Genomic DNA, 25,506 nt, shown 5'->3' with positions numbered 1-25,506 from the left:
TGGTGCCATGTAAGACATTGGTGCGGTGCCACGATAGGTAAAAGTTGCTCAGAGTTAAATTGTACGGTTTAAAAAGTTAGAGAAGTCTTAAAACTTTTTTTTAATTTGGTGGGGTGGGTTGTTAAATTGTTTTTTTGCTCAATAGTTCATTGACACTAAGGCCTTGTTTAGTTCACCCCAAAAAGCAAAATCTTTTTAAGATTCTCCGTCACATCGAATCTTACCACACATGCATGGAGTATTAAATATAGATAAAAATAAAAACTAATTGCACAGTTTACCTGTAAATCACGAGATGAATCTTTTAAGCCTAATTACTCTAGGATTGGATAATGTTTGTCAAATAAAAACGAAAGTGCTACAAGTTTTCGGAACTAAACAAGGCCTGATAGACTTTTTCCCCAGGAAGAGAAGAGGGTCGAGCGTCTGAAATAGGCCGTTGTGGGCTCCGTTGGACTGCTTGGGCGGCCTGCCAGGAGCCGAGGCTTGGAGCAACGAGCGGGCGAGGGTGGATGCAAATCGCACGCTGCCCTCTGACCTAGCTGGTCTGGGGCGCTCTCGTCCTGCTCCTCCCTCTCCCCTCTCCGTCTCTCTGGCCTTTCTGGGGCGCCGCCGCCCTTCGCCAGGTCTTCGCCGGCGACGGTTACACACCAGGTATGCCCGCCCCTCTTCTATCCCCTTCATGCTGTGCGAAACCTAGCACCCCCAAACCCTAATGTAAAGCTATTTTGTATTCGGATCTGACCAAGTTAAAGTGTACACAAGATACCACTAACCTCGAGTTTTTGCCCCCAAATAAAAAATTGTTGGGTGAACATGTGTACGACCCATGGTCAATGGTGCCTTAATGCATATGTAGTCCTTTGGTTTCCTATCTTCAATGTAGCTGGAAAAATAATTTCATTTTCCTTGGGAAATAATTTATTTCTGTTTCCCCTCGTGTGTTTTGCAATTACTGTAGGCTGAGCAAATATTCTTCCGCCAATGGCGAGGGAACCAAGTCCTGAAATAGATGACGAACTTTTCAATGAAGTTTATGGGAAAGCATACAGTGGCCCAGTTGCATCAGCTGCAAATAGTGCGACTCCTAAAGTAAATGCTGAGAAGAGGCCCCTGACTCGTGATAAGTCCGATGATGAAGACGAGGCCCCAGATCCTAATGCTGTTCCTACGGACTTCACTAGCCGAGAGGCTAAGGTCTGGGAGGCTAAAGCTAAGGCTACTGAAAGGAACTGGAAGAAGAGGAAGGAGGAAGAAATGATTTGTAAAATATGTGGAGACTCAGGCCATTTTACTCAGGTACTCATCTTCCTATCGAAAATAGAACTTGCATGGAAGTATATCAAAATAAAGACATGTAAAGAACATACAAGGATTCCTGGCATTTCTTATACTATTGGTAGTGTTAGCAAATTCATAGCAGTGCTGCACTGATCCTAGTTAATTTAAGCAGCAGGTTTCTTTTCAATCAGCATCATATGAAGCTTCAACTGCAAAGAAGTGCTGGGATTAGTTGATAGACTTGTTTATTTTGTCACAGTTCATGATAAAAAAGGTTTTGGCCTTTTTAATAGCAGTATATGCCAATGCAAGTCATAAGAATTGATGCACAAAATCCTACTTGCACATTTTGTGATCTTTATCTTTTGTATTTTGTCCTCCATGGTTTGAGCAAAGCTAGAAAGTAGGCAATGTTTACTTGACTGGAAAATCCTGCAGACGTAGTTTCTTTTATCTGCTTTGTATTTTGCCCTTTTTATTTGGTGTGTAACATGTTGCTCTTTCTGCTTTGGTGTACATGGCACTTTGTATATACTTAATTTTGAGTTTACCTTTCCTTGCTAAATGTTATAATAAAAATGTCAAAGCGCGCTCTTCATTTAACATCTCCTTTCTGTACAGGGTTGTCCCTCCACACTTGGGGCAAATAGGAGAAATGCAGATTTTTTTGAAAGAGTTCCAGCAAGAGATAAGCAAGTCAGGGATCTTTTCAATGATAGGATAATAAGCCAGATTGAGAGAGATGTGGGGTGTAAAATCAGAATGGATGAGAAGTTCCTGTTTGTCAGTGGAAAGGATAGGTTAATATTAGCCAAAGGTGTGGATGCTGTGCATAAAATTATTCAAGAGGGTAAAGGCAAACATAGTCCAAGCAGTCCGAAACCGGATCGCTCTAGATCGCCTGTACGAAACACTACTGAGTTTCGACCCAGACACTCTGATTCTCATCGCTCACATAGCCCCAGAAATTATGATTCTCAACGGTCCCATAGTCCAAGAAATGCATCACACTCTCAAAGTAAAGGATACCATAATGAAAGGCATCTAGATGGTCGCTTACACAACAATATGCCCAGGTTTTCAAAAGGCTCTTCACAAGGTAGGGCGCTCAGGCACACTGGTATAATCATCTATTGTATGAGCATTAGGAGGCAGAAGAAAATGACAATTTGAGCTAAGAAAATATTTGGTCCCTTTTCTGTTGGTTATTGCCGTGCTAGAGTATTACTTGTTTGGTCCTTTTGCAGCTCAAGGTAAGTTCAAGCTTTATGTGACGAAGCGTTTCTCCTTGATTATTGCTCAGACAAGACTATCTCGAATATGTGCCCGAATATGAAGTGTTTCTACCTATTAATTGGTCAGAAAGGGTGTTTTGAACACATCATACTTTATGAGTTGGATGGCCTGCAATTTTGTGTATTGCATCTGGTCCTCCTTTCACTATACAATAAAGTATATTTAGGTGAAACAATTTTAGCTATCTGGAACTAAAATGCAATATGTTGCATCTTCTTCCTTTTGCTGAAGCTCATGCCAACTTCGGAGCAAAAGGTCGTCCAGCCCAATCAAAATCTCCACGCCATACCTCTTATCTTGATGAATTTCCTAGAACACATGGCGAGAATAACCAATTTGCTTCACACGTGCCCAATGACTGGGGAATTGAGAGGCATGGAGCAGATGGCTCTTCAAGTCTTAAGTTTGAAATGCCATCCCACCAACAGACCTTGGAAGAGCTTGAGTTGGAGTTTAAAAGGGAAGCTACACAATTAGCTAGAGCTCGTGACCAAGAGGAGGATGAAGAGAACCACAGGCATCGAGAGGTAAAGCTTATTTTGTTACCATGACTGTCACTTCGTTTCTGTATCCATATTTTACTATGTTATGCTCACTGGTGCTGTCTAATTGTTAACCCCTGTTATCTTTTGTGTTCTGTCCATGACTAGAAAGAGGCTGCAAAGTTTTCTTTTACCCCCGCACCCCCCCCCCCCCCACCCAATAAGGATTCAGAAGTATTAGATCATTGTATGACCATAGTACCTGAAGTATGATAAATGAAGTAATATTGCAACATTTACCTCACCTGAACATAAAAAAGCAGCTTGGGGTGTTCTATTTCAGGTCAAAATATCTGGGTTCTGCTAATATGATCTGAAGCATACAGTAGAGTACCAAGTGGCTGCAGAATCTTGCTGTCTTGTATTATTTGCCATGTCTATTTTTGAATTGGGACTTGGGAGTAACTACGCATACAATTGAACTACTAACTGTTTCAACTGAAATTTGGAGTTGGATAAAATCTACTTAGTATTTGTGGTTCCAATATGAGTTGCTATCTCTAGTCTACCTTGTTTGAAATTTGATGTATCTACAGCGTGAACATGGCACTGGTAAATGGTAATGCACTGTTCTTTTACCTGATAATTTTGGATTCTCTAGTTACAATAAACTTCTGGTTGTAGGAAAAAGTCGTTTTACTTTTTAGAGTAAATTTCACAAACCTACTGGTATTTTTGTCTGGTTGTCACAACTCACAGAGCAACAACTTTTGGAGAGCTCATTTCTTAGACCCATCGCTACTTTTGGGGTTTCTTCACAAAATTACCACTTTTTGTCTGCTGCTCCCGGCCAGTTGGATTCATGTCTGTGGCAGATCACTTGGATAACCCTCCTGCACATCCACGTTAGCATCTGCATCCATGTCTTGCTCCTGCTCCCTTCCCCTACGATAATAGCCAGCATAGGACCTGGTTGCCTAGCAAACAGCTTTGCGGACATGGATGCATAGTAAGGTATAGACCTGTTTATTTGTTGGGTTGGGTCAATTTCAGGTTGTATTTGAAAAAACCCGTTGTAAACTTTGCAAGTCCGAGCTTGTAATTAGGCCAAATACTTCAGCCCAGAGATGGGTCGGTCGAGTATTTGTCAAATTTTATTGAGTTTCTGGTCAAATATCGGAGCTCCAGCCTGACCTTACAATCATATTGGCCTGGAAATCTGACAGGTCAGGTCAGGTTTGTTGTGTCAATGCCCATGATAAGGTCTAAACAGGTACTTCAAGCGATGTCAATCTACAAGTTGTAGTTTTGTGATAATTAGACCAAAATAGTGGTAGGTTTGTGGAATTTACTCTAGTTTTTATTGTATAAGGGCTATGTCACAAATAATTATTTTCACTGAAGTCAAGTTTGTGCCTTTCATTTCATGTTTTGTAATGTGCATGTGCTCCCCTCTAGCAAAAATATCCACTAGTGGATATGTACCAGTTACATGACATACTAACTCTGCATTTGTTGTTATCATTTCTTGATGTCATCCTTTGTGATGCAGTCGCTGAGAGTGATTAGAGAAAATTACATGGAGAGAGTGATTACCATGAGGAATTTGCATTCAAGGAAGTGGGAAGAATTTCTTGAACAAACCTTTAAAAGGCAACAAGCACAGCCTTCGTACACACAAACTGGCTATCCAGGTTTTGAGCAGAGGACGACACATATCTCAGCTACACATCAACCAATGGATTCAAAGAGAACATATCCATATGCTTCTGATAGCTATTCAGCCCCAAAGGCTCATGCTGCATATGGTGAGTTTCAGCATGAGAGGCATGATGATCTTGGGAGGACCTATGGGCGATATTAACTGTTTAATAGTGGTGAGTTATTGAATTATAAATACCCATTTTAGATTTTTGATGTTTAGCCCTGCAGTTCAAATGTATTTAGAGGTAGTCATTTTTTTGCTTGAGCAATTTTTTTTTGGTAGAATTGTTGCTTGAGTAATGGACACAATGGTAAGTTAATGTTCTACTAGGTAAGTTAAGAGCTGCGACTGGCAATAGATACAGGCTTGGGAGCCTCGTCTTATTAGAAAATGTTGACCAAATGCTCCCTTCCTCTTTTTAGTCCTAAAAGCCGTTCCAAATTTTCAGGGTGATTGTGTGAGGAATCAGTGTCAATGGTGTTCTACTTAGGCCCTCTTAGCACCTATTGCTGTTATGTAGCTTGAGAAGGTAAGAATTCATATGTAGGCAGAACTCTCTTCCAGTTGCTTCTTTTGCAGCGTCTACAACCACAACGGACTGTGGAGCTGTTCCCATGGAATTCAGGCATTGTAACAAGCTGCTTTGCAATGAACTACACTGAAATGCTATAACAAAAATATTAACCTGTGTGACTATTTTATCTGCTTAGCAGAAATCTCCCCGAATTGGCGTTTGTGTGAACCTAGTATTTTTTTTCCTAACTTGACATGTCAATATGCTAGGTCTATTCGAATGGCTGTTTGCATCATCACATATTGTCTTCTTTTAAGGTTTGGCACCCGATATGGAAGTTAGAACCTGTGGTAACGTGTATTTAGTAAAGACTTGGCCCTGTTCCTCGCAGCATGTGCAGAGCTTGTGAAATTTGGTCAAAACTTGATGGTACTCGTTACAGTGGTGCCTGTGTACTGTTTTGTGTCAATCTCAACGGGCACTGTACTAGTCCATATACATCCGTTCATCCAAAACAGGTATAAATGAATGATAAGGTATTCATCCGAACCAAACACATACGTTAGGAATCAAAGCTCTGAGTCGCATGACCTAAGAAACATGTACAAATGTAACTCCTGTTATGTGCTCTATTCTCAGTTCTTAGCTAACGAAGTCTGACCTGAAGTTATAGCATCTCAAGTGCATTTGCATTATAAATCTTGTCCTACTTATTCTCCTTGTGCTTTCTCCTCTAGATTGGTGGATCGATATGCACGTGTATAAATCTGCAGGTCAATTTTCCCAAGTGCGAAAAAATTAGGAGCTGAGACAGGGAGTTGTTAGACTATCTCTAATAATCGTGACCCAAAATACAAGACTCATTTGTCATTGGTAGCGCTACAGGTAAAAGGTTCCATACCTATTTTTAGTCTTCTCCAACAACAAGACCTAAAAGACAACACTCTCTGCAAATGAGTCTCGAGGAGAGAGGATACTCAAAATGAGTCTTCTGTATAGGTACTCTGTTGGAGGCTATAGGTATTGCGTTGGAGACCTATTTTAGGTTTGAGTTTCCAAATGATTCTCCTGTTGGAGACAGCCTTAGAGAGTAGTTTTTTTCCCCTAATCTTGCTAAAAGTCAAAGATTGAGAGTATGTTTTGAAAACTCTTGGAGATGCTCTTATGGTGCGCTGTGCTCGTAGGACACATGACATGATGGTGCGTTTAAATAGTGGTTCGTTTAGTTTACGTAAGTATTTCTTAGATACTGGCATACTGCACTGATCGTTCATGTAAGTATAGATTCGATACATTTGATGAGGACACGGTTGTAGTCTCGCCGAGACTATAAATCATATTAACAAATACACGTACATTACATTGGGTGTGGGTGTGTGAGCATGTGTAGGTGGCAAATAAATTAGATGTGCCAAATTTGCTCATCGTTGTAAATGCTATTTTGGCCGGTACTAACTAAAGAAAAATGCATCACGTATCAAGGCATTGGTCTACTCTACCGCTTAGCTGGAACTTAGCTTATGCTGATGCTTTGTTGTAAGAGAAAAATAAATTGTTATAAGAGAAAAACACTATACATTAGCTAAAAAATATATTTTTGCTTGAAAAAATATATAATAAAAATAGTGATTCTATGTTTGGAAAACTATATAACACAACTGTACTGAGCTGATGCTTTCGGCGTTAGTGGTAGAACAACAATTTCGCATGCAACTTAACATCGTTAGCCTATCAAACTAATGGAAGGGCCAAAAAATTAAAGAAAATTTATTTTAGGGCCAAATGAACAAGTTCGAGAGAAAAAGAGCTAAGAACACTGAGCAACACTTTCTTTATGTCCAAGAAAATAATTTCCTCAAATCTTTAAACTGAGCCGAGAATGGGCTTTTGGCTATTAAACAGCCCAACTTCAATGTGCGGTGGTGATTGGCCCATCTTTGACTTTCACCTTCCCGGAGGCAGCCCGGGCTTAACAAAGCGGAGGCCCACTTCGCGATCCATCCATCACCTCTCCTACGCTCTGCCGCCCGCCACCAGTCGCCAGATCGAAATCGGAGGTGATGTCGCCGCCGGCGAGCCACCGCCGCCGTTCTCGGCTCCTTAGCTGGCCGCTGCTGTTCGTCGCGATCCTCGCGGTCCACTCGCTGGCAGTATACCTCTTCACCCGTGGCTTCCTCCTCACCCGCACCGAGCTCGACCTCCACAGCAGCCGCGACGACCTCTCGCCGCAGGCCGACGTATCCCCTGGGCGCGCCTCCTGGCCCCCGGCCTCCGTCGATCGCCTTGTCATCATCGTCCTCGACGCGCTGAGGTGCCACGTTTTGGGTCCCTCATAATCCACGTACAGAGTCGTGTTTCTAGCTGATGCGGTTGAACAATTTGTTGCCTCGCAGATTTGATTTCGTGGCGCCGAGTACCTTCTTTTCAGGTGCCTGACTCTGAGCGGAAAAATTGGGATACTGTAGCACTGCTAATTGTTAGCTAATCGCTAGACTCTGCTGCAGAGAAGCAGCCGTGGATGGACAAGCTGCAGGTCTTGCAGAAGCTTGCTGCAGATGAAAAGACCTCTGCAAGGATCTTCAAAGCACTCGCTGATCCACCAACAACTAGCCTCCAGCGCCTTAAGGTGATCCTAACATTCGAGTCGTATCATGATATAATGTTTCTCCTAGAAATATTGTAATGTAATGTGATCCAAAATGGTACTTCGTGGGCTTAACGGAATTGTTTCAAAACTCAATGCTCAGGCTCTCACCACGGGTGGACTCCCTACCTTTATTGATGTCGGCAATAGTTTCGGTGCTCCTGCAATAGTAGAAGATAATATAATGCATCAGGTTCATCTCACCCCACGTTCAATTTTGTACCGATTAGGTCCAATTATGTGTCTACAGCTCATGCTGGATTGCTAGCCGTGATGGTGCAATGTTTTCTGTTTGTTGGTGATCAACCAGTTGGCTAAAAATGGAAAGAGAGTAGTCATGATGGGGGATGATACATGGATACAGCTGTACCCTGAACACTTCAACAAGTCATTCCCATACCCTTCCTTTAATGTTAAAGACCTTGACACAGTATGACATTCTGTCAATCAAATTCTTTTGCTTGCTTTTTGATGAACCTCTTAGATCTTTCTTTTAAGTTTGACTGAATTATCAATTATGATTGTATGCCAGGTAGATAATGGTGTAATTGAGCACTTGCTTCCATCTCTTCACAAAAATGATTGGGATGTTCTTATTGCACATTTTCTTGGTGTCGTAAGTTATTGTGCATTCAATTGGGCCTTACCTGCCATTTCTCATCCTTTTATCTTCTTTATCTGGAAACTTGTGAGATCAACTTTGTTTAGGACCATGCAGGGCATATATTTGGTGTTGACTCAACCCCGATGATCCAGAAGTTGGAGCAATACAATCAGATCCTGGAGGTCAGTTGTCTCATGCATATAATATTCTTCTCTTGTGCTTTTTAGGAGGCATTTAGCATTACCTTATCTATGCTCTTCACATTTATTTTCCAAGCTTCTGAATGTTGTAGTCCATTCTTATTTTCTTCTATAGGGTGTTATCAACACATTGAGAAGTCTATCCAAACCTGGCGGTACCCATGAGAATACTTTACTTTTGGTAATGGGTGATCATGGTCAAACCCTGAATGGTGACCATGGAGGGGGAACTGCTGAAGAGGTGATCTTCTTTCTGTTTGGCTGCAAAGTATATAACAATCACATTTAATCCTGTGTGAATTGTAGGTTGAAACATCGCTGTTTGCATGGAGTCCAAGGACCCCACCAGATGCAGTCTTATCTGTTCTTGATGATAGTTCATGCAATGTTGATCTGGTATATTTGTCAATCACATTTGCACCTTAATAGTAAATCATTTGCCCTTCTGATTTATGCCAATAGAAGGGTTGTTTGATGGGTTAAGATTATAAATAATTAGAATAAAAACAAATAAACTTGAAGTTGTATGTAGACAAGATTTGGGAAAAAACATCCTCTTCTATATGAATACATGATGAGCAGATCTCCTGCCACTCTTTTTTTTTGGGAAAAATAAAATTCAGTATGGGTGATTCTGTTTATTTATGTAGTTCTTTAGTGTTGCATTTGGATGGTGGCATGTAAAGTCCCGGAGGAAATATTATTAACAGATGCTTTCAGCCTTGTAAAAGCAAAAGAGGGAGTTAATTCTTGAATACTTAATTAATTTCTTTGACTGCATATCTATTGGAATGGAAATTAAATGCAGCAGCTTTGTATGCTAGTATTTAGTAGCTGAGCATAATAAATCTGTTAATTTTTTAAATCTTGTGTTGTGTCAGTCAGATTTCTTGCTTTAATTTGTTTTTACAGAACATTAATACTTGTGGTACTGATTTATTTTCTTTTCTTTTCTTATGAATTAACATCACAGCACGGGGAAGAGATCTGCGTCAGCACTATGCAGCAGGTCAGGGTTCATCACTCTCCCATGTGGATCTTCAGTTTTATTCGGTGTTGCTTATTTCTCTTCTTGGTTTCAGCTTGATTTTGCAGTGACTATATCAGCACTTCTTGGCATACCCTTTCCCTTTGGAAGGTGTGTAAGTTTAACTTGATGCCTATTTTATGATTCAGTTATCAGTGACAGTTCTTGCTTGATTGTAAGCTGCTATGTTTCTTGGTTGTCTGCCTTTTCTTTTTCTTGGTGGTGGTGTTGTTTCATCATCCTATGCTTATTATTTATCTTGCTAAATGGGTCTCCTGTTTCTTAAATAGCATTGGCCGCGTAAACCCAGAATTGTATGCCTTGAGTACTGGGACATGGGTAAATCAAAGGATGGGTACCAATGCTTGTTCACAGGATGATCTAGAAGCATGGATGGGGAGATATGCTGAAGTTCTATGTGTAAATTGTTGGCAGGTAGTATGAAGCTGCATTCTAGTTCCCTTCAACTTCCCTTGTTTAGTTCATATAGGTTTGTGGTTTTCTAATCTTGACACCCATCTTCCTTTGTAGGTAAAGAGATATATTGATCAATATTCTGCTACTTCCGTTATTGGATTTCCATTAGAAGACCTGCAACATATCACGGACCTATATTCAAGAGCTCAGGAAAATTGGTCAGCTTCTTTGATTACTACTTGTTCATCGGAGACAGGTAGTCAAGAAAAAGTAGAGGGGAAAGGTTCAGTTCTGCTGCAGCAAATTGATGCATACAATGACTTCTTGCAGAGTTTTGCAAAGCTCGCTCGCTCTGCTTGGACAGAATTTGATTTATGGTCAATGGGCGTTGGTCTTTTACTTATGATATTGTCAGTTATCATTCAGGCATTCATGCTTGTAAATATGAACACCATAAGCAAATCTTCAGATCAGAAAAGTTCTGGTTCAAGCATCATTCCTAGATTTGCCCTTGCTTTTGCTATAGTCGTGATTCGAGCAGCTAGTTTCTTATCGAACAGCTATATATGTGAGTGTTTTCAGATGAATCAGTCTTACAATACATCAATTTATAGATATCTGATCATAGTTTATAATTTCTTTTACGCAGTGGCAGAAGGTAGAGTTGCAAATTTTCTTTTGGCCACAAGTTGTATCACCAGTGTGTGGCACTCAGTGCTGAAAGGGAACATCAGCATAGAAGTATACCTGGACATAAATTCTTTATTTCAATTCTTCTTTGGTGCAATCATCTTCTGACATCCTTCACTCTATTGATTTGCAGAACTTAGTTTTTCTTCTTTTAAATATTTTCACACGGTTTGGAATTGAGGTTGGGATGTCAAAACAATTGCCTGCCCCAACAATTACAAAGGATCACCCTGTGAGCGCCATTTGTAAAATCCTTGGTGTTAATTCTTGCAACATCCTCTTGGAGCTATTCCCCATCATATCTCTAGCCTTTGTGGCTTATATTATGTTGAAGTGCCTATACCGTGCAATCTGTCAGAGGTTCTTGAAGTACTTTCTTTTGTGTGGAACGATGGTGAGTTATTTATCTATAGCGTTTCATTGGGCTTCAGAGACTACTTTGTTTTCTCATGCTGGGACTGTTCAAGAATTTGGAAGAAGTTTAGCTCCTCGCATTGTTTATGCTATTGGAGGTCTATCACTAGCCACTTCTGCATTTTCTCGGATATTTGGTCCAACTGTTCATTTGAAGATGAACAAAAGGATAATTATTTTATTGGCTCTCATGCTTTGTTCTTGGAGTCCAACTATTTTGATCCTGTTGGGAAGGCAAGGTCCGTTTGTGGCATTAATTTGCATGGCAGGAGGTAATGTGGAAATCACTAGATTGCCAATGAAAAATATAGATCTGCATGATGAAGGTACTGTGCAAATTTTCTGGCCACTAAATTTTCTGTTGCCATCTTTGTTTTGTAGCTTGGTGTATCGTAAAATTGCAACAGAAACATCAGAGAGAGTCAGAACTCTCTGTTGCTGACCCTGTTTCGGTGATTCAGTGGAGCCTTCTTGCAGTTTGTCTATTTTATCTGACAGGTCACTGGTAAGTTTCATGCTGCTTCCATTTATTTACCTTTTTCTATGAAGCAAACGTTTATATGCATACATGTTACCTCAGAAACATTAGAGTACTAGATGACATGATGTACCTATAACACATTTTGTTCATTGACGTATAGTGTTATAGCATTATTGCCTATACTAATATGCGCATTGGTGGTAGCTTCTAGTTTAACTGATCTCAATGGGGTGTCTAGCAATTTATCATTGCTAATTTAAAAGTGAATTTCAGGTGTACATTTGATGGCCTGAGATATGGTGCAGCTTTCATCGGGTAAGTGTGATTGTGTTTCTTATAAGACTGTGAGACTGCAAAAACAAAATTTCCTTTCATTACATGCGCTGATGTTGCTATAATGCTTCAATATGCAGTTTTGATCATTTCCATATCATTCGACAAGGCCTTCTACTTTCTATTGATACCTTTGGTGTTTCTCATATCCTGCCAATTCTAAGCCTTCCATTTATTGCCATAGTGTGGTACAGTACCACATCCAAGGACAACGGGCTGAAGGACATCATTCTCAACAATATTAATAAGGTACTAAATATGGTAACTCTTCTCGTGCAATAAAGAAAATAATTTTGTATGCTCTTGAGAGGTTTGACAATAAGTTCAATAAGCATGTACATATCCCATGTCCTTTTTTTTGTGAAAGAACTGGCAGGAGATCTGACATTGTATTAAAAGGTAGTAGTAGTAGTAGCAGCAGCAGCAGCCCAGAGGAGGCTTTACAAAGTTAGCTTTACCTGTTGAGCAAGAGCTCAGAAAAACATGAAAAATGCATCAGAAAAAGAACACAAACACAATGCACATATCCTTGCTACAAGTTTGGCCAGATGCTTGGACCCCACCACAATCCAGAGGGATGCCTCATCTTTGATTTTTTGGAGCAACACAAAGTCTGGGGAACCCATGCGGTAAAAAAAATCCTCGTGTTCATTTCTTTCCACAACTTGTAGCATACTAGAATTGTTAGTGATCACAAGCCCTCAGCCAGGCAAGGGATGTTCCCCATGTCCTCAAATGTGCACATTGATGCTAAATTCAAATTACTGAACAATTATGCCAAAAAGTTGTGCTGGTAGCCACTAATGCAGTAGCATATTCATGCATCCATGAAACTTCCCTTGTGGATCTAAAGCTGTTGTCTGGTTCTTTGCTCACTAATCCACACCGCACCTCATATTTCTTTGTCAAACTTAGGTCCTTTTGATGTATGGTCTTATAACAGCAATCACTGCTACGCTAACGATCATATGTGTTGCTATTCAAAGGCGTCACTTAATGGTAACTGCTGCTCCTGCCTTTCAGAACAAATTACCTTAGTATTTCTGCTTTGTAGTTGTTATCAAGCATTCGGTGTGACAGACTGTTTATTGGGTAAATTTGCAGGTTTGGGGTTTATTTGCTCCAAAATACGTATTCGATGCAATTGGCCTTCTCCTCACAGACTTGTTAATTTGTTTAGCATCGATCTACTACAGCTGATGTTGGTTTGCTTAACCACTAACACAACACTGCTATTATGCCTTTGTGATCCATTGCAGCTAGAGATGCTTTTTTTTTGTCTTACTCTTCTTGTGACTGCACACAAGACCACATACATCAAGCTTAGTTCATTCATAATTGTTTGTGTGTGATTTTTTTTTGTATTGGCCAAGTAAGCAGAAAAGATGCAATCATAGCCAGTCTTTCCCACGGATGTTCACACTTGGACAAAAAAGATACTCCCTCCATCCCAAATTATAAGTCATTCCAAGAATCTTGGTGAGTCAAACTACGTCAAGTTTGACCAAATTTATATCATAAGATAATAATATTTACGATAACAACTAAGTATCATTTAATTCTTCATTAATTATTATATCTAGTTAATGTCATAAATCTTTGTAATTCTTTCTATAATTTTGGTCAAATTTAAAATGCTTTGACTCTCTAAGATTCTTGAAATGACTTATAATTTGTTTGGGATGGAGGGAGCACTATACTATTCCCGAATCCTTACTCTTGATCCCTGAGGGAGTTTTCTGTACCTCTAATGGGCCTTTTCTTCCTCCCTTTGTTTTGTCTGTTTAATTCATGGTTTTTGAGGTGTTATGGCGTCGTTGGGGACTTGGCTACGCCTGGACGCCTTTCCCGTGGTGCACAATTGTCCTCGCTGGCCTTCCTTTTTCTGCATGGGTGGGACAAGAGTTATTTAGGGGTTATTTGGTTGGAGGTGTTAAAATTTAACAGGTAACATTTTTTGTTTTATTTGACAATTAATGTCTAATCATAAACTAATTAGGCTCAAAAGATTCGTCTCACAAATTATTCTTTAGTTGTGTTTTTAGTTTTGTAAATAGTATATATTTAGTACTTTATGCATGTGTCCATTCATGCATGTGTTCAAACATTTGATACAATTGGTTTTAAAAAAATCGCAAGGAACCAAACCGGGCTTTAGTTGAATCAGTGTTCATGATAAACTTATTAGAACAAGTTTTTTGAATCTTTGTTTTTTGAAACATTCTTCTAAAAATTTCAGAACGTAATGTCATGACAAAGTCATGTGGATAAGTAACTCCAGCCTAAGTCCCTAAATTAAGTCCTTAAACTTTTATTTATAGGCTATGATAAAAAAGTAGAGGCTTAAATTAAGACCCAACTCTAATAGAAAAAACAGACCAAGTCCTTATCTCACATGGGACCCACATGTCATTGACAAATCCTACATCAACTCCACCATTTGTAATTCTTGTCTTGATTTATGAGTGGAGAGAGGAAAGTAGGTGGGACTTACTGGATAGAGGGGTTCTGAATGTGAGGAGCTTAAACTATAATTTAGGAGGGCATGGAAAATGAGAGACCAAATAGAAGATGGGTTGGAGTTGATTTTTTTTAATCAAGTCTCTACATTTAGAATAGAGACTTGTTTAATCCTGAAAACTTTAAAAAATATGAACTCGCGTAAGAGAAAAGTTGACAAGGCCTTGTTTAGTTCACCCCAAAAAAAGCAAAAATTTTTCAAGATTTCCTGTCACATCGAATCTTACGTCACATGCATGAAGTATTAAATATAGACGGAAATAAAAACTAATTGCACAGTTTACCTGTAAATCACGAGATGAATCTTTTTAAGCCTAGTTACTCTACGATTGGATAATGTTTGTCAAATAAAAACGAAAGTGCTACAGTTCCGAAAACTTTTCAGTTTTCGGAACTAAACAAGGCCCAAATCAAAGAAAACTTTCTCGTTCCTCTTTCTCTCTCCCCCCTTGTCTCTCTTTTGGTACTCGTTTGTCTAATGACACGTGTCCCCATTCCACTCATGTTACTTGTCTTCTCTCTTGGCTGCACGACTGTTTCTCTGCTCGCACAAGCTGCAAGAAATCGTAGCACTAAGCTTCTCATATACATGCTTCAATCGAAATAGAGTGGTTCGATCTCTGCTCGTCATAACTTAAAAAGACTTGAAGGTTCATGAACGAAACTAAGTGTATGAAAAGTTTTTCATAAGGTTGAATGTAAAGTGATTTTGGAAGGCATATCAAATAAAAATGGCCAAAAGATGGAAAACGGTGAAAATTCATCTATTATAAGACTGTAATTTGAAGTTTTAATACAAACTTTAAACTCGGTATATTGCTAATCTGTTCATAGTACTTTTGTTGCAAAAGTCTCGAGATTGAAATCTATTGTAGATTAAGTCATTCAAAGTTAGTTTGAAATCCATTTGTGCTGCATTACAAATTTTTGTCATCTATTACAAAATGGATATGATTTTTATTTTCGTTTTTGTATTGAGTAATTTAATTTGAGTTTCAACTTGTGACAAAGTACTTAATAAATTAATGTCACAAAAAAATGATGTGCCGATTTCCAATTTTCAGCAGACCTTTAAAGTACGGTTTTAAATGATTTTTCAATCTTTTAGCCTCTTTCACCGGATCTGTCCCCATGGTTTTGAGGAACCTTTAGCATGAAGGCTTTTGGAAACAACTGAAAAATATGCATGAAGGACATTTAGGTTTCGGGTACTTCATTTATCATTTTTCATTGGTGTGCCCCAAAAGCTATTCATTTTAAATTTCACTAAGTTTTGCGCGGGTGTAGCATCGGCTCTTAAATATGGAAGATGAGGCCCAGGATGATAGGGGTAAAGATTGGACGCATGAAGCCATTCGTCCAATGGGGCATTATTTTTTGTTCCTATTTTCTTAAGCAAGTCTGGTGCCATGCCAGATCGGGTGATGAAATCGGCGACCGTCCAACGCCGACGGCTAAAAGGGTACGGTAGCATGCTAACAAAGGAAAAGGACGAGCAAGCTAGCGCGAAACAGAAAGATACGATCAGTGGAGATTTTCTATTGGGATGAGATTGGTCTGTTGGTCCAGCAGATCCTGGCTGGGCTGGGCTAGTTAATTAACCAAGATTAGTTTGCTATACACGATTCATGCACTTTTTTTAAAAAAAAAACAGAGCACTTCTGTTGTTATATAGGCTGAGTGTGAAATTGGTGGCTTCCATTCTATGATTTGAATTCATTGATACTCTAAGCAAGAACCAACTGGGAGTTAGACACTTAGACTAAGGAGACATGCATAATGTCCACGGTGAGCTTGCAACCGGTTATGATCATCATGACTTGGAGATGTGACCAGGTACAATGGAAAACATTGAAATGCATCAACGTGGCCTGGAAACAGGATCGGGCATCAATCCAACTCCTTGAAAAATAAGAAACCAAGGTCCATCGTTCCTTGAGAAAAAAAGTTGGTAAAAAAAAACTAAGGTTCAATCGGCAATCAAACATGTAGAGGTTATGACGTGATTATAGGAATCATCATACTCAAGGAAACTGTCTGTTGGTGATGTTCTTGTCTCATCAGATGATAAATAAGGATGTAAATGAGACAAGATGATTCATGACCGACGATGAGCTATAGTGGAACTACTGATCTTGGCCTACTCAGGTCACTGAAGAAGAAGATTGACCTTTATTTGTATGTGTAGGAGGAACATTGTCGTGTGCTTGCCCATTCTTGATTCCTAGCTTGCAGCACATGACGAAAGCTGTACAGCCTACATGGACCTCGCAAGCTCCACATGAGGTGGGGTGAGTTGGTGGATCAAAGGATTTGTTGGTTGTGCGCGGGGATTGGTGGCGGATCCCTATCGAGAGTGATCCTTTTCCATGGTGGCAAGTTAGAAACAACAACTTGGCCAAAAACAAAAGAACAAATCGATAGGGCTCATCGGAGTAAAGCATGTTGGGGGGATTCAGATCAGTGAAAAGAATAGCAGTGGAATCAGGACGATGGGGAGAAGGGGTGGACACATGGGGAGCTGAGTCGATTTACCAAGCAGGTGCCAATTTGTCGTTTTGACGAGTTTTGGAGCGAACAGATTGATGAGAAGCATCGATTTGGGGTTGGATCTAGTGGAGAGATCGAGTTGGAAGCGCAGATTGGAGGAGAAGATGGGGTGGGGAACCAGCAGTCTGCCTACTTTCCGAGAACTCATGACCTAGAATTGATTTTTGACGGAGATTGTGTGAGAGAAAAGTTGTTATTTGTGTGAGTGTGTGTCTTCTTTAAATGTGTCAGACAGGGTCAAAAGATGTCATTGATCAGTGAAAAGAAGAGTGGTGGAATCAGGCCGAGATGGGGAAGGAGGGGTGGACGTGTGGGGAGCTGAGCCAATTGAATTAGAGCAAGTTTAATAATACAGTCCATTTGCTGACCGTAAGGTTCCTTATAACCTTCTCCCAGCTCACCTATACAATAGTTAGCTATTCACTATTAATACATGGTCCACTTATCTCTCTCATAAAGTTTCTTGGTTATTGTGTGCTGTAAGCTTACAGTCTGCTTCTCCTCTCTCTCCTCCCTTCTCTTCTCCACATCAGCATTTAGCCAGCTTACAGCCCACCATAATACTTGTTCTTACCGAGCAGATATCAATTTGCCAGTTGATGGGATTGGAAGCGAACAGATTGATGAGTAGGCGTTGATTTGGGGTTGAATCTAGTGGAGAGATCTGAGTTGGAAGCGGATTGGAGGAGAAGGTGGGGTGGAGAACTTGCAGTCCACCTACTTTTCGAGAACTCATGACCTAGAATTAATTTTGATGGAGATTGTGTGAGCGAGATTGTTTTTGGGTGAGTGCATATCTTCTTTAAATGAGTCAAAAAGGGTCGAAAGATGCCATTTTAAGATACTGTATTTTCTGCAATGACAAGAGGCCATATATTGAGATCATTATTTTTTTAGGATAATAAGTACTTCATTCTAAATAATAAGTTATTTCGATTTTTCTGCATGCATAGTTATATCTGTGCACCTAGATATATGTTACTCTCTCCATCCCAAAATTAGTGTCATCCCCACTTTCTAAAAAGTGAAACACTTTTAGCTTTAACCAAATATAAGAAAATATTTATATTAATATTTGTATTGCATAATTAGTATATATCATTAGTTGAATTGTTGAATATATTTTCATAATAAACTTATTTATAAAGATTTAAATGTTGATAATATTTTGTATGAACCCAGTCAAAGTTGTGACACTTATTTTGGGATGGATGGAGTATGTCTAGACATGTAGTGAAACTATATTTTAAAGAAACAAAACAACTTTATAATTTGGAACTAAATAGAATATTATTGGTTATGTATTTTGTGATTAGACCCATAAATTGGTTCCAATCGCAAAGTCGTACAACTACAACAGAATTAAGGTTGTTATTAGGAAAAAAAATCATAGTGAGGCGTGGTCGGTTGGAGGTAATAAGGTTCCATGTTTGGTGGTAGAAAAACAGAATCAAAGCCATCTTTCAAATTTCAAACCATCATGAGTCCATCACTCCAGAGTGTAAGGCTTGTTTGCGCATATCCAATATAGGTTTGATTTCTTTTTTGTTGAGCTTGTTCATAGAGATTGTTTGATTTGCAAACTAAATGGTACCCTTACACGCTTACAAATGAGTGTTTTATTTTTGCGCAAAGACGACTGTAACGGAAAAACAAAACCACATCATACTCCTGAGTATACCGACAATTTACGTCAGTGGTTTCTGGGCGCGGTCGGCACGACGCCTTCGTTGCCGGCGAGCGTCATGTACTTGTCCTTCCGGGTGAGCCCGGTGAGCTCGAACCCCAGCGCCTCGCCGAGCTGGCGCTGCACCCGGTTCGCGACGCCGATGCTGTCGCCGCGGCGGCCGGCGTTGTCCGCCGGCGTTGTGGCGGCGCACGGCAGGAACTCCACGCGGTACGCCGGCCGCGGGTTCATCATGAAGTAGAAGGGGTCCATCCACTTGGCCCCCGGCTTGGTGGACGTGCCGTAGAACATGCCGACGCGCGTGTCCAGCGCCACCGGGTTCACGTCGGCGCCGAGCTCGGCGAAGAGCGGGCTGAGGCGGAGCAGGTACTCCTCCCGGCACGTCGTCCCCTCGGGGCACACCACCAGGTCGCCGCGCGCCAGCACCGCCGCCATGTTGCGCTGGTCCTTCTCGCGGTCCCGCGTCAGGCGCGCCGTGCGGATCGGCGCGATCAGCTCCGACACCGGGCTCAGGCTGTACGTCACCGCCGTCACCGGCTTCCCCAGCGCCGCCGCGACGATGATGGGGTCCAGCAGCGTGCGGTGGTTGCACACGTACAGCCGCCCGGCGCCGCATTCGCCGCCGCCGCGGCCTTGGCGCGCGGTGGGAACGTGGCCGGCGACGAGGCGGTAGTGCAGGCCGGTGAGCGCGCCGACGGGGAAGCAGACGCGGTACGGGAGGAAGGAGAAGGCGATGGTGCGGAAGACGACGAGCGCGAGGCCGAACGGGAGGAAGGTGTACATGGCGAGCGCGGCCGGCGGCGAGGGCGCGAAGGCGAGGCGGCCGTCGTGGAAGACGAGGGGCCTCGGGTACTTGTCCCGCGGCAGCGGTCGCCATCCCCGCGTGTCGGCGTCGCTCACAGCGAAAGTTTCCTGCACGCACACAAGGGGCGTGCACGTTGCACGTAATGTCAAGGGCGCTGGCGTATATTGTGCCGTCACGTCACGACGGAGGAATCAGCATTCAGCACTGCCAAGCGTTAGTTGACTGCGACTATATTTTGTATCATTATGACTAAAATATATAATAAGCCTTTAATTTTGTTGCTAATTTGGCGAGGAACATTCTGAGTGCCGATATATATAATAATGTCTAATGCAAATTACGGAAGACTATTCAGAGTTCGTGGATTTGGTAGGATTTCAGTTTCAATTGGATCTGATGGGACTCCCTGCTCATTCTTTTCACTCCTAGCCTCGAGCTCTCCTTAGTCATTAGAAAAATACTACCTCTGTTCCAGAAGTAATACAATTCTAAGTTTGGTTAGAGTCAAACTAACTTAAATTAGCTGAATTTGGGAAAAATGATATTAACATTTAAGACTCTAAAATGTATATACTATGAAAATATCTTCCATGATATCTAGTGTTGTTTATTTAGTATGATAGATAAACGTTAATATTTTTTATATATAAATTTAATGAAATTTAAGATTCTTTGACTAAGCAATACTCTAGGATTATATGTTTTTTGAGACGAAAGGAGTAGTTTTCTAATAATATAATTTTGTTATGTGTAACCAATATATGAAAACAGTAAATAGTTAAATAAAAGTTATGTTTTGTAGACCGTGTGGATGTGTAGAAAAGCCTCACTTATTTGTAATTGGAGACCTATATATTAGAAACAGTAACATGCTAGTTTCAAGCTATTATGTTCTATTGATAACCAGGAAAACACTTTTTTCCAGGTTATGTTTCCACCATCAGAGTTCAAATTGAAGCACCTAGTATAGGTGCAATTTACACAAATACAAATGATTTTAATTTAACTGTTATATTTGTAGGTATGTGATAGGGATGCGATGGTATGATTTTTATGCTAATATTTTTTTTTCTGCAAGAACATCATGGTCTACGTTAACTATGATCCACATAAGGAATATCCCCACACCCTCCCCCCCCCCCCCAATAAAAAAAATGTAATTTTTAGTTTTTTACTAATTTCATTGAACCTAATTTTAACCAAATTTATGTAAAAAGAACAAGTTTTATCACACCAAATAGGAAAACTACAAAAATATATTTTCAAGATGAATCTGGTCATATTTATTTTGATAACATACGTACAGTTGTTTCCTTAACATATTAATCAAATCTAAGATAGTGTGGCTTAGAATAAAATTAGATAACTCTCTCTTTAGAATGGAGGTACATAATAAGCGATGTGAAAAGGTTAATTAATTAGGACGTGATGTGTCGCGATGCTATATAGGCCAACATAGACGTCGATGTTATTAACAGCCCAATTAAGTAGTTTTCAAGCAGCAACTGCAAATGTTATCCTATTACAATATGCTAAAAATGACCTTTGATGATGTGAATCATAATAATTTAATAAAATGTGATGTGCCTACAATTTATAGCCGTCGTTTGGAGGGAATTGAACTTGGTGATTGAGTATGGCTAACCAATACAAAAAAGACACTTTCATGCATGACAAGACATGGAACCTTACATGCACCGGCGGACCCAAGGCCTCGGTGACCTTAGGCTGCCGCTCGAGCTCATCGGCGTCAATTCGCCTATATAAAATCAGTGTTTAGAATTAAGAGATTAGGATTAATCTCATACTTAGCCATGAGATCCGCCCAGGCTCACAGAAAGTTCTAGGTCCGCTTCTGGTTACATATACTTGTACACTACTATGGTTTTCTTCATATGTTTACTGCTACACTTCTATACTATTACTATATATATATCTATGTGTGATATCACCGTTATTAACTATATTACTTATTAGTTAAAAGCTAGGTTTTACCTTTTTTGACCTTCTGTAAAACAACTATGATACAACAATTAGTTGGAGGTTATATGCCTATGATTCCTCCACTAAAGAGGGTACACCTGCTCTTATCATATATACTAAGCTACACTAAACTGAACCCCTTAGTTGGTTAGGTTTCTTATGATGGAACCTACACACCCGAGTTCAAGTCTTCAACTTAGTACTGGTGCTCGTATTTTTTTAGATTTATTTCAGAATTTAATGGTGCTATGCTTTCAGTGGTAGGCGATATTTCCGTCGACAACAAGGTGCTTGTGGTGACTTTGTCAATCTTGAGATGTACCAACACAGTCTTTTGAAAGTGCTCATACGAGTAGGATCTACGTACGTGTGTTTATAGGGGTACATTTATCTCCCGCTAGCTCCCCAGTCCCCACTACTTGCCTAACATGGTAATTTAGACTTATCTTTTAATTTGATATGACTTAGAATGATCATAAAAACACTCCCCTTCCATCTATATAATCCCAGCATGCATGTACCTTTTTCCAGTAGACACACAATTTGTGTGTGCTTGCCATCCTCAAAAACCCCTTAAGGCCATTTTAGTTTGATCCCTAAACAAAGGGGGATCAGAAGAGATTAAGGGGGGACTAAATCCCCTAGAAGTCAAACCCCCTCCCCCCTCAATCCTCTCCAATCTCCTTCTTCAATGCCTTTGATTTTGAGAACCAAACAAAGCATAAGGGATGTTTGAATCCTATGAATTGAAACCAATGTCTAGAAAGTGCTACTCATTTTGTTATTAAATTACTTTCCAATTCCACTTTACTTCTTGCTATGGTTTTCTTCATATGCTTAGTGCTACACTTCCCTTCACCACCAATGTTGAGCTCCGATCCTAGTCCTAGTTCACCATTAGAAATTTTGGACTCATTTCCCTTACGCTACACCACACATTGCCTTTCTATATATGAGCCCGTGGCTAGCGTTCTTACCATCATATATATAGTTCTTTTTTCACCCAGTATCACAACACCGTATTATTGCTTGGCCTTTTCTTCTCTCTAAGAGTGTTTGGAACTGTTCTACTTCACGTTTTTTAATTCTGCTTCACACTTTTTAGCCAGTCAGGTTTAGCTTCACGCAACTCTGTTTCATGAAAAAAAAGTGAAGTTATGAGAATACCTAAAGGGGTGCTCCATAAATTTTAGTTTTTTTTTATAGAGCTGTTCCACAGTGTTTGTAAGAGCAATCTCACGCACGCCCTAAATAGTAAATTAAAACTACCCTAAAAAAGATGAGAGAAGCAGTTTTTCAAAAGAAAAATAAATATCTGGGTGTTACATATATTATTGCAACGTTTTATGCGTCTTTTGACGCACTGTAACATATACTAACATCACGTATATATACTGGACGGTTAATAATGTTATTACGAGAGTAGGAGTAATAAGCAATGCTGTGACAGTCTCACCTTGCAGTAGTAAGAAGAGAAAAAGTAGTGCACCCTACCGCTGCTCGCCAGTCCGACGAGCCCCACGGCGCCCTTCTTCTTTCCGGCCACCTCCAGCTCGTCGCCAAACAGCGCCCGGAGCGTCTTCGCCGCCATCTCGGCTGCGTCCTCCTCGTCCATGAGCCCGGCGAGGACCCCGCCGACCGACCTCACCTCAGGCCCCACGACGGCGTCCACGCCGACGTACTCCTTCAAGAAGCCGTCCACCATCACCCTCGGGAAAGTCGCGCTGACCGCCACCACCCGCGCCGCTGCCTGCACCGCGGCCACGCCCTCCGCCGCGGCGGCCTCCAGGAAGAACTTGGGGAGCACTGCTCTGCCGACCCTTGCCACCTCCTTCTCCTCCAGCCCGACGAGAGCGACCGTGGCCATGGCCCTAGCCCGCGCGCCGTCGCCGCCGGGGAGGAGGAACATGAGCGGGTAGAGCAGCAGGAGGAGAAGGCCCCGGAGGAAGCCGCCGGCCTCGACGGCGACGAGCATGAAGTAGGGGAAGGCGGACACCGGCGGACGCAGGATCCACGCCTCCACGTCGACCACTAGGGTCTGGCCGTGTAGCATGTCCAGCAGCGTCGGCAGTGGCGGCGGCGGCGGGCTCGGCTTCGTCGTGACTGCCATCATCCTGGTCGTCGTCGCACGGTGCTGCCGACGACCGGCGAGCTTACGCAGGAGGAGGAAGAACAAGGAGACAAATGGCTTGGAGAATGATGAAGATTTCATGGTCATGCTTGCTGGGTAGGTACCTATTGCCTTCCGCGAGCCCTATAGTCGTCTGTGTCGAGGTGTTGCATGTACTTGTCCGCTGGCAGTGGCAGTCTGGGCGTTTTTATGTGTGTATCTGCTTAGGTCCTGTTTAGATTGGGGATGAAAATTTTTTGGGTGTCACATCGAATGTGTCGGAAGGATGTCGGGAGGGGTTTTTACAAACTAATAAAAAAACAAATTACATAGCTCGTCAGGAAACTGCAAGACAAATTTATTAAGCATAATTAATCTGTCATTAGCATATGTAGGTTACTGTAGCACTTAAGGCTAATCATGGAGTAACTAGGCTTAAAAGATTCGTCTCGCGATTCTCAACTAAACTGTGTAATTAATTTATTTTTTTATCTATATTTAATGTTTCATGCATGTGTCCAAAGATTCGATGAAAAAATTTTTGGTGGGGAACTAAACAGGGCCTTAATTAGGAGCCACGTACAAGTAGAGCGCTGTGGCTTATTTATACTCGGCTTAGTAGACGTGCCGGCGTGTGCCGTACGTGCCGTCTAGCTAGCTAGGGGATCAGCACTTGTACGGTGTTAGTTGACGTCACGAGGATTAGCACACGGTACGACATGCTAGAGTAGTTGGCTGTAGCAAAAAGACTTTGGTCGGTGAATTAGTCCGTTACTCTGAAGTGCGCATAGCAGTTTCCTTTTAAACACATTATGCATGGTCGTTCACGATGCATATAGCAGGTTGGTAACAAAACCGGCTGTGACGACGAGGGTTATGGAACTGGTTGTGATGACCTTTCCTGTAGTAGTGTGTACTTGTCCTCTGGCTTCAATGGCCGTTTGTATCTGCCTGATTACTCGCGAGTCACGAGTCACAAGTAGAGCGCTGACCCATTTATACTCACTTAGTGGCCGTGGTTTGCTTTCTACTATAGTAATTACATGGTTAATTATATATATATATATATATATATATATATATATATATATATGGCGAGTGTTGCGGGCGGTGTGAGCATGAAGACGAGATGGCTATCGTGGAAGACTAGAGGTCATAGGTACTTGTCTGATTGTCTCATGGCAGTGGTTGCCGTACTGCTGCAAACCTTGCTCAAATTGTATAGGTACACTTGTATCCACCTTAATCCATTTGTGTTAGAGCAGAAAAATAATACCAGCTACAAAGATGTCACTGCTAGGTTGGTTCTAAAAAAAATGAACATTGTCAAAGGTGCCACTAAATGCGGGATAGTTGGTCGGTTACTGCTTCCAATCGTAGTCTAGCTAGTAACTTTGTTGCAATCAACTTGAATTTCTCTATCAAAAAAGAAAATGATTTAACTTAGTACTCTTGATTGAAAAGCACCTTGACGTTTTCTCCATCACTGACACCAAATTAACTCTTGATCGAAGAGCGATTTTGTCATTCCTGATTTGGCACCAAAAATATGAAATGTGACAAACTGGCAACATCAATTACTATGACAATGTTAGATCATGAGTGTGTCAAGAGGTATTTTTGAAACTGGTCTGATGTTAGATGTTAAGGGCTCAAGAATTGAAAAAAAAAGTAAAGTATATTTTCCAACCTCCAACTTACATCTTAGTCCGACAGTCAACCTTGAACTATGAAACATCCAACTTACACAAACCCTCTAACTG

General features: G+C 41.0%; 3 protein-coding genes across 5 annotated transcripts; 2 read left to right on the top strand and 1 right to left on the bottom strand.

Moving 5' to 3' along the window:
- On the top strand, positions 457-5,573 carry LOC8072404. 2 transcript variants are annotated; one of them, XM_021457413.1, is made up of 7 exons: positions 457-654; positions 962-1,299; positions 1,903-2,380; positions 2,529-2,534; positions 2,809-3,104; positions 4,612-4,936; positions 5,213-5,573. In XM_021457413.1, the coding sequence occupies exons 2-6, from the start codon at positions 985-987 to the stop codon at positions 4,921-4,923; spliced, it is 1,407 nt and encodes a 468-aa protein (XP_021313088.1). In that variant the 5' UTR covers positions 457-654; positions 962-984; the 3' UTR covers positions 4,924-4,936; positions 5,213-5,573. The 2 variants fall into 2 exon arrangements, with proteins under 2 accessions (XP_021313088.1, XP_002457571.1); XM_002457526.2 differs by lacking the exon at positions 2,529-2,534 and having other exon boundaries at positions 458-654.
- On the top strand, positions 7,264-13,502 carry LOC8085801 (GPI ethanolamine phosphate transferase 3). The gene is made up of 20 exons (XM_021457649.1): positions 7,264-7,589; positions 7,672-7,706; positions 7,783-7,904; positions 8,026-8,115; positions 8,233-8,352; positions 8,455-8,538; positions 8,631-8,708; positions 8,842-8,967; positions 9,033-9,122; positions 9,700-9,735; positions 9,809-9,864; positions 10,044-10,188; positions 10,285-10,738; positions 10,820-10,911; positions 10,994-11,546; positions 11,656-11,779; positions 12,029-12,070; positions 12,169-12,337; positions 13,004-13,087; positions 13,193-13,502. Exons 1-20 carry the CDS (start codon positions 7,339-7,341, stop codon positions 13,286-13,288), a joined length of 2,847 nt encoding a protein of 948 aa, XP_021313324.1. The 5' UTR covers positions 7,264-7,338; the 3' UTR covers positions 13,289-13,502.
- On the bottom strand, positions 18,661-23,963 carry LOC8072403 (probable glycerol-3-phosphate acyltransferase 3). Of its 2 annotated transcripts, none has more exons than XM_021455265.1 (2): positions 23,090-23,963; positions 18,661-19,757 (listed from the first exon to the last, which is right to left on the bottom strand). In XM_021455265.1, the coding sequence occupies exons 1-2, from the start codon at positions 23,849-23,851 to the stop codon at positions 18,852-18,854; spliced, it is 1,668 nt and encodes a 555-aa protein (XP_021310940.1). In that variant the 5' UTR covers positions 23,852-23,963; the 3' UTR covers positions 18,661-18,851. The 2 variants fall into 2 exon arrangements, with proteins under 2 accessions (XP_021310940.1, XP_021310941.1); XM_021455266.1 differs by having other exon boundaries at positions 23,128-23,963.

The sequence above is a fragment of the Sorghum bicolor genome, chromosome 3 (genome assembly GCF_000003195.3).
Source record: "Sorghum bicolor cultivar BTx623 chromosome 3, Sorghum_bicolor_NCBIv3, whole genome shotgun sequence".
Classification (NCBI taxonomy): Eukaryota; Viridiplantae; Streptophyta; class Magnoliopsida; order Poales; family Poaceae; genus Sorghum; species Sorghum bicolor.
Note: the sequence above shows the minus strand (reverse complement) of the source record. Positions and strands in the feature narration are given on the sequence as shown.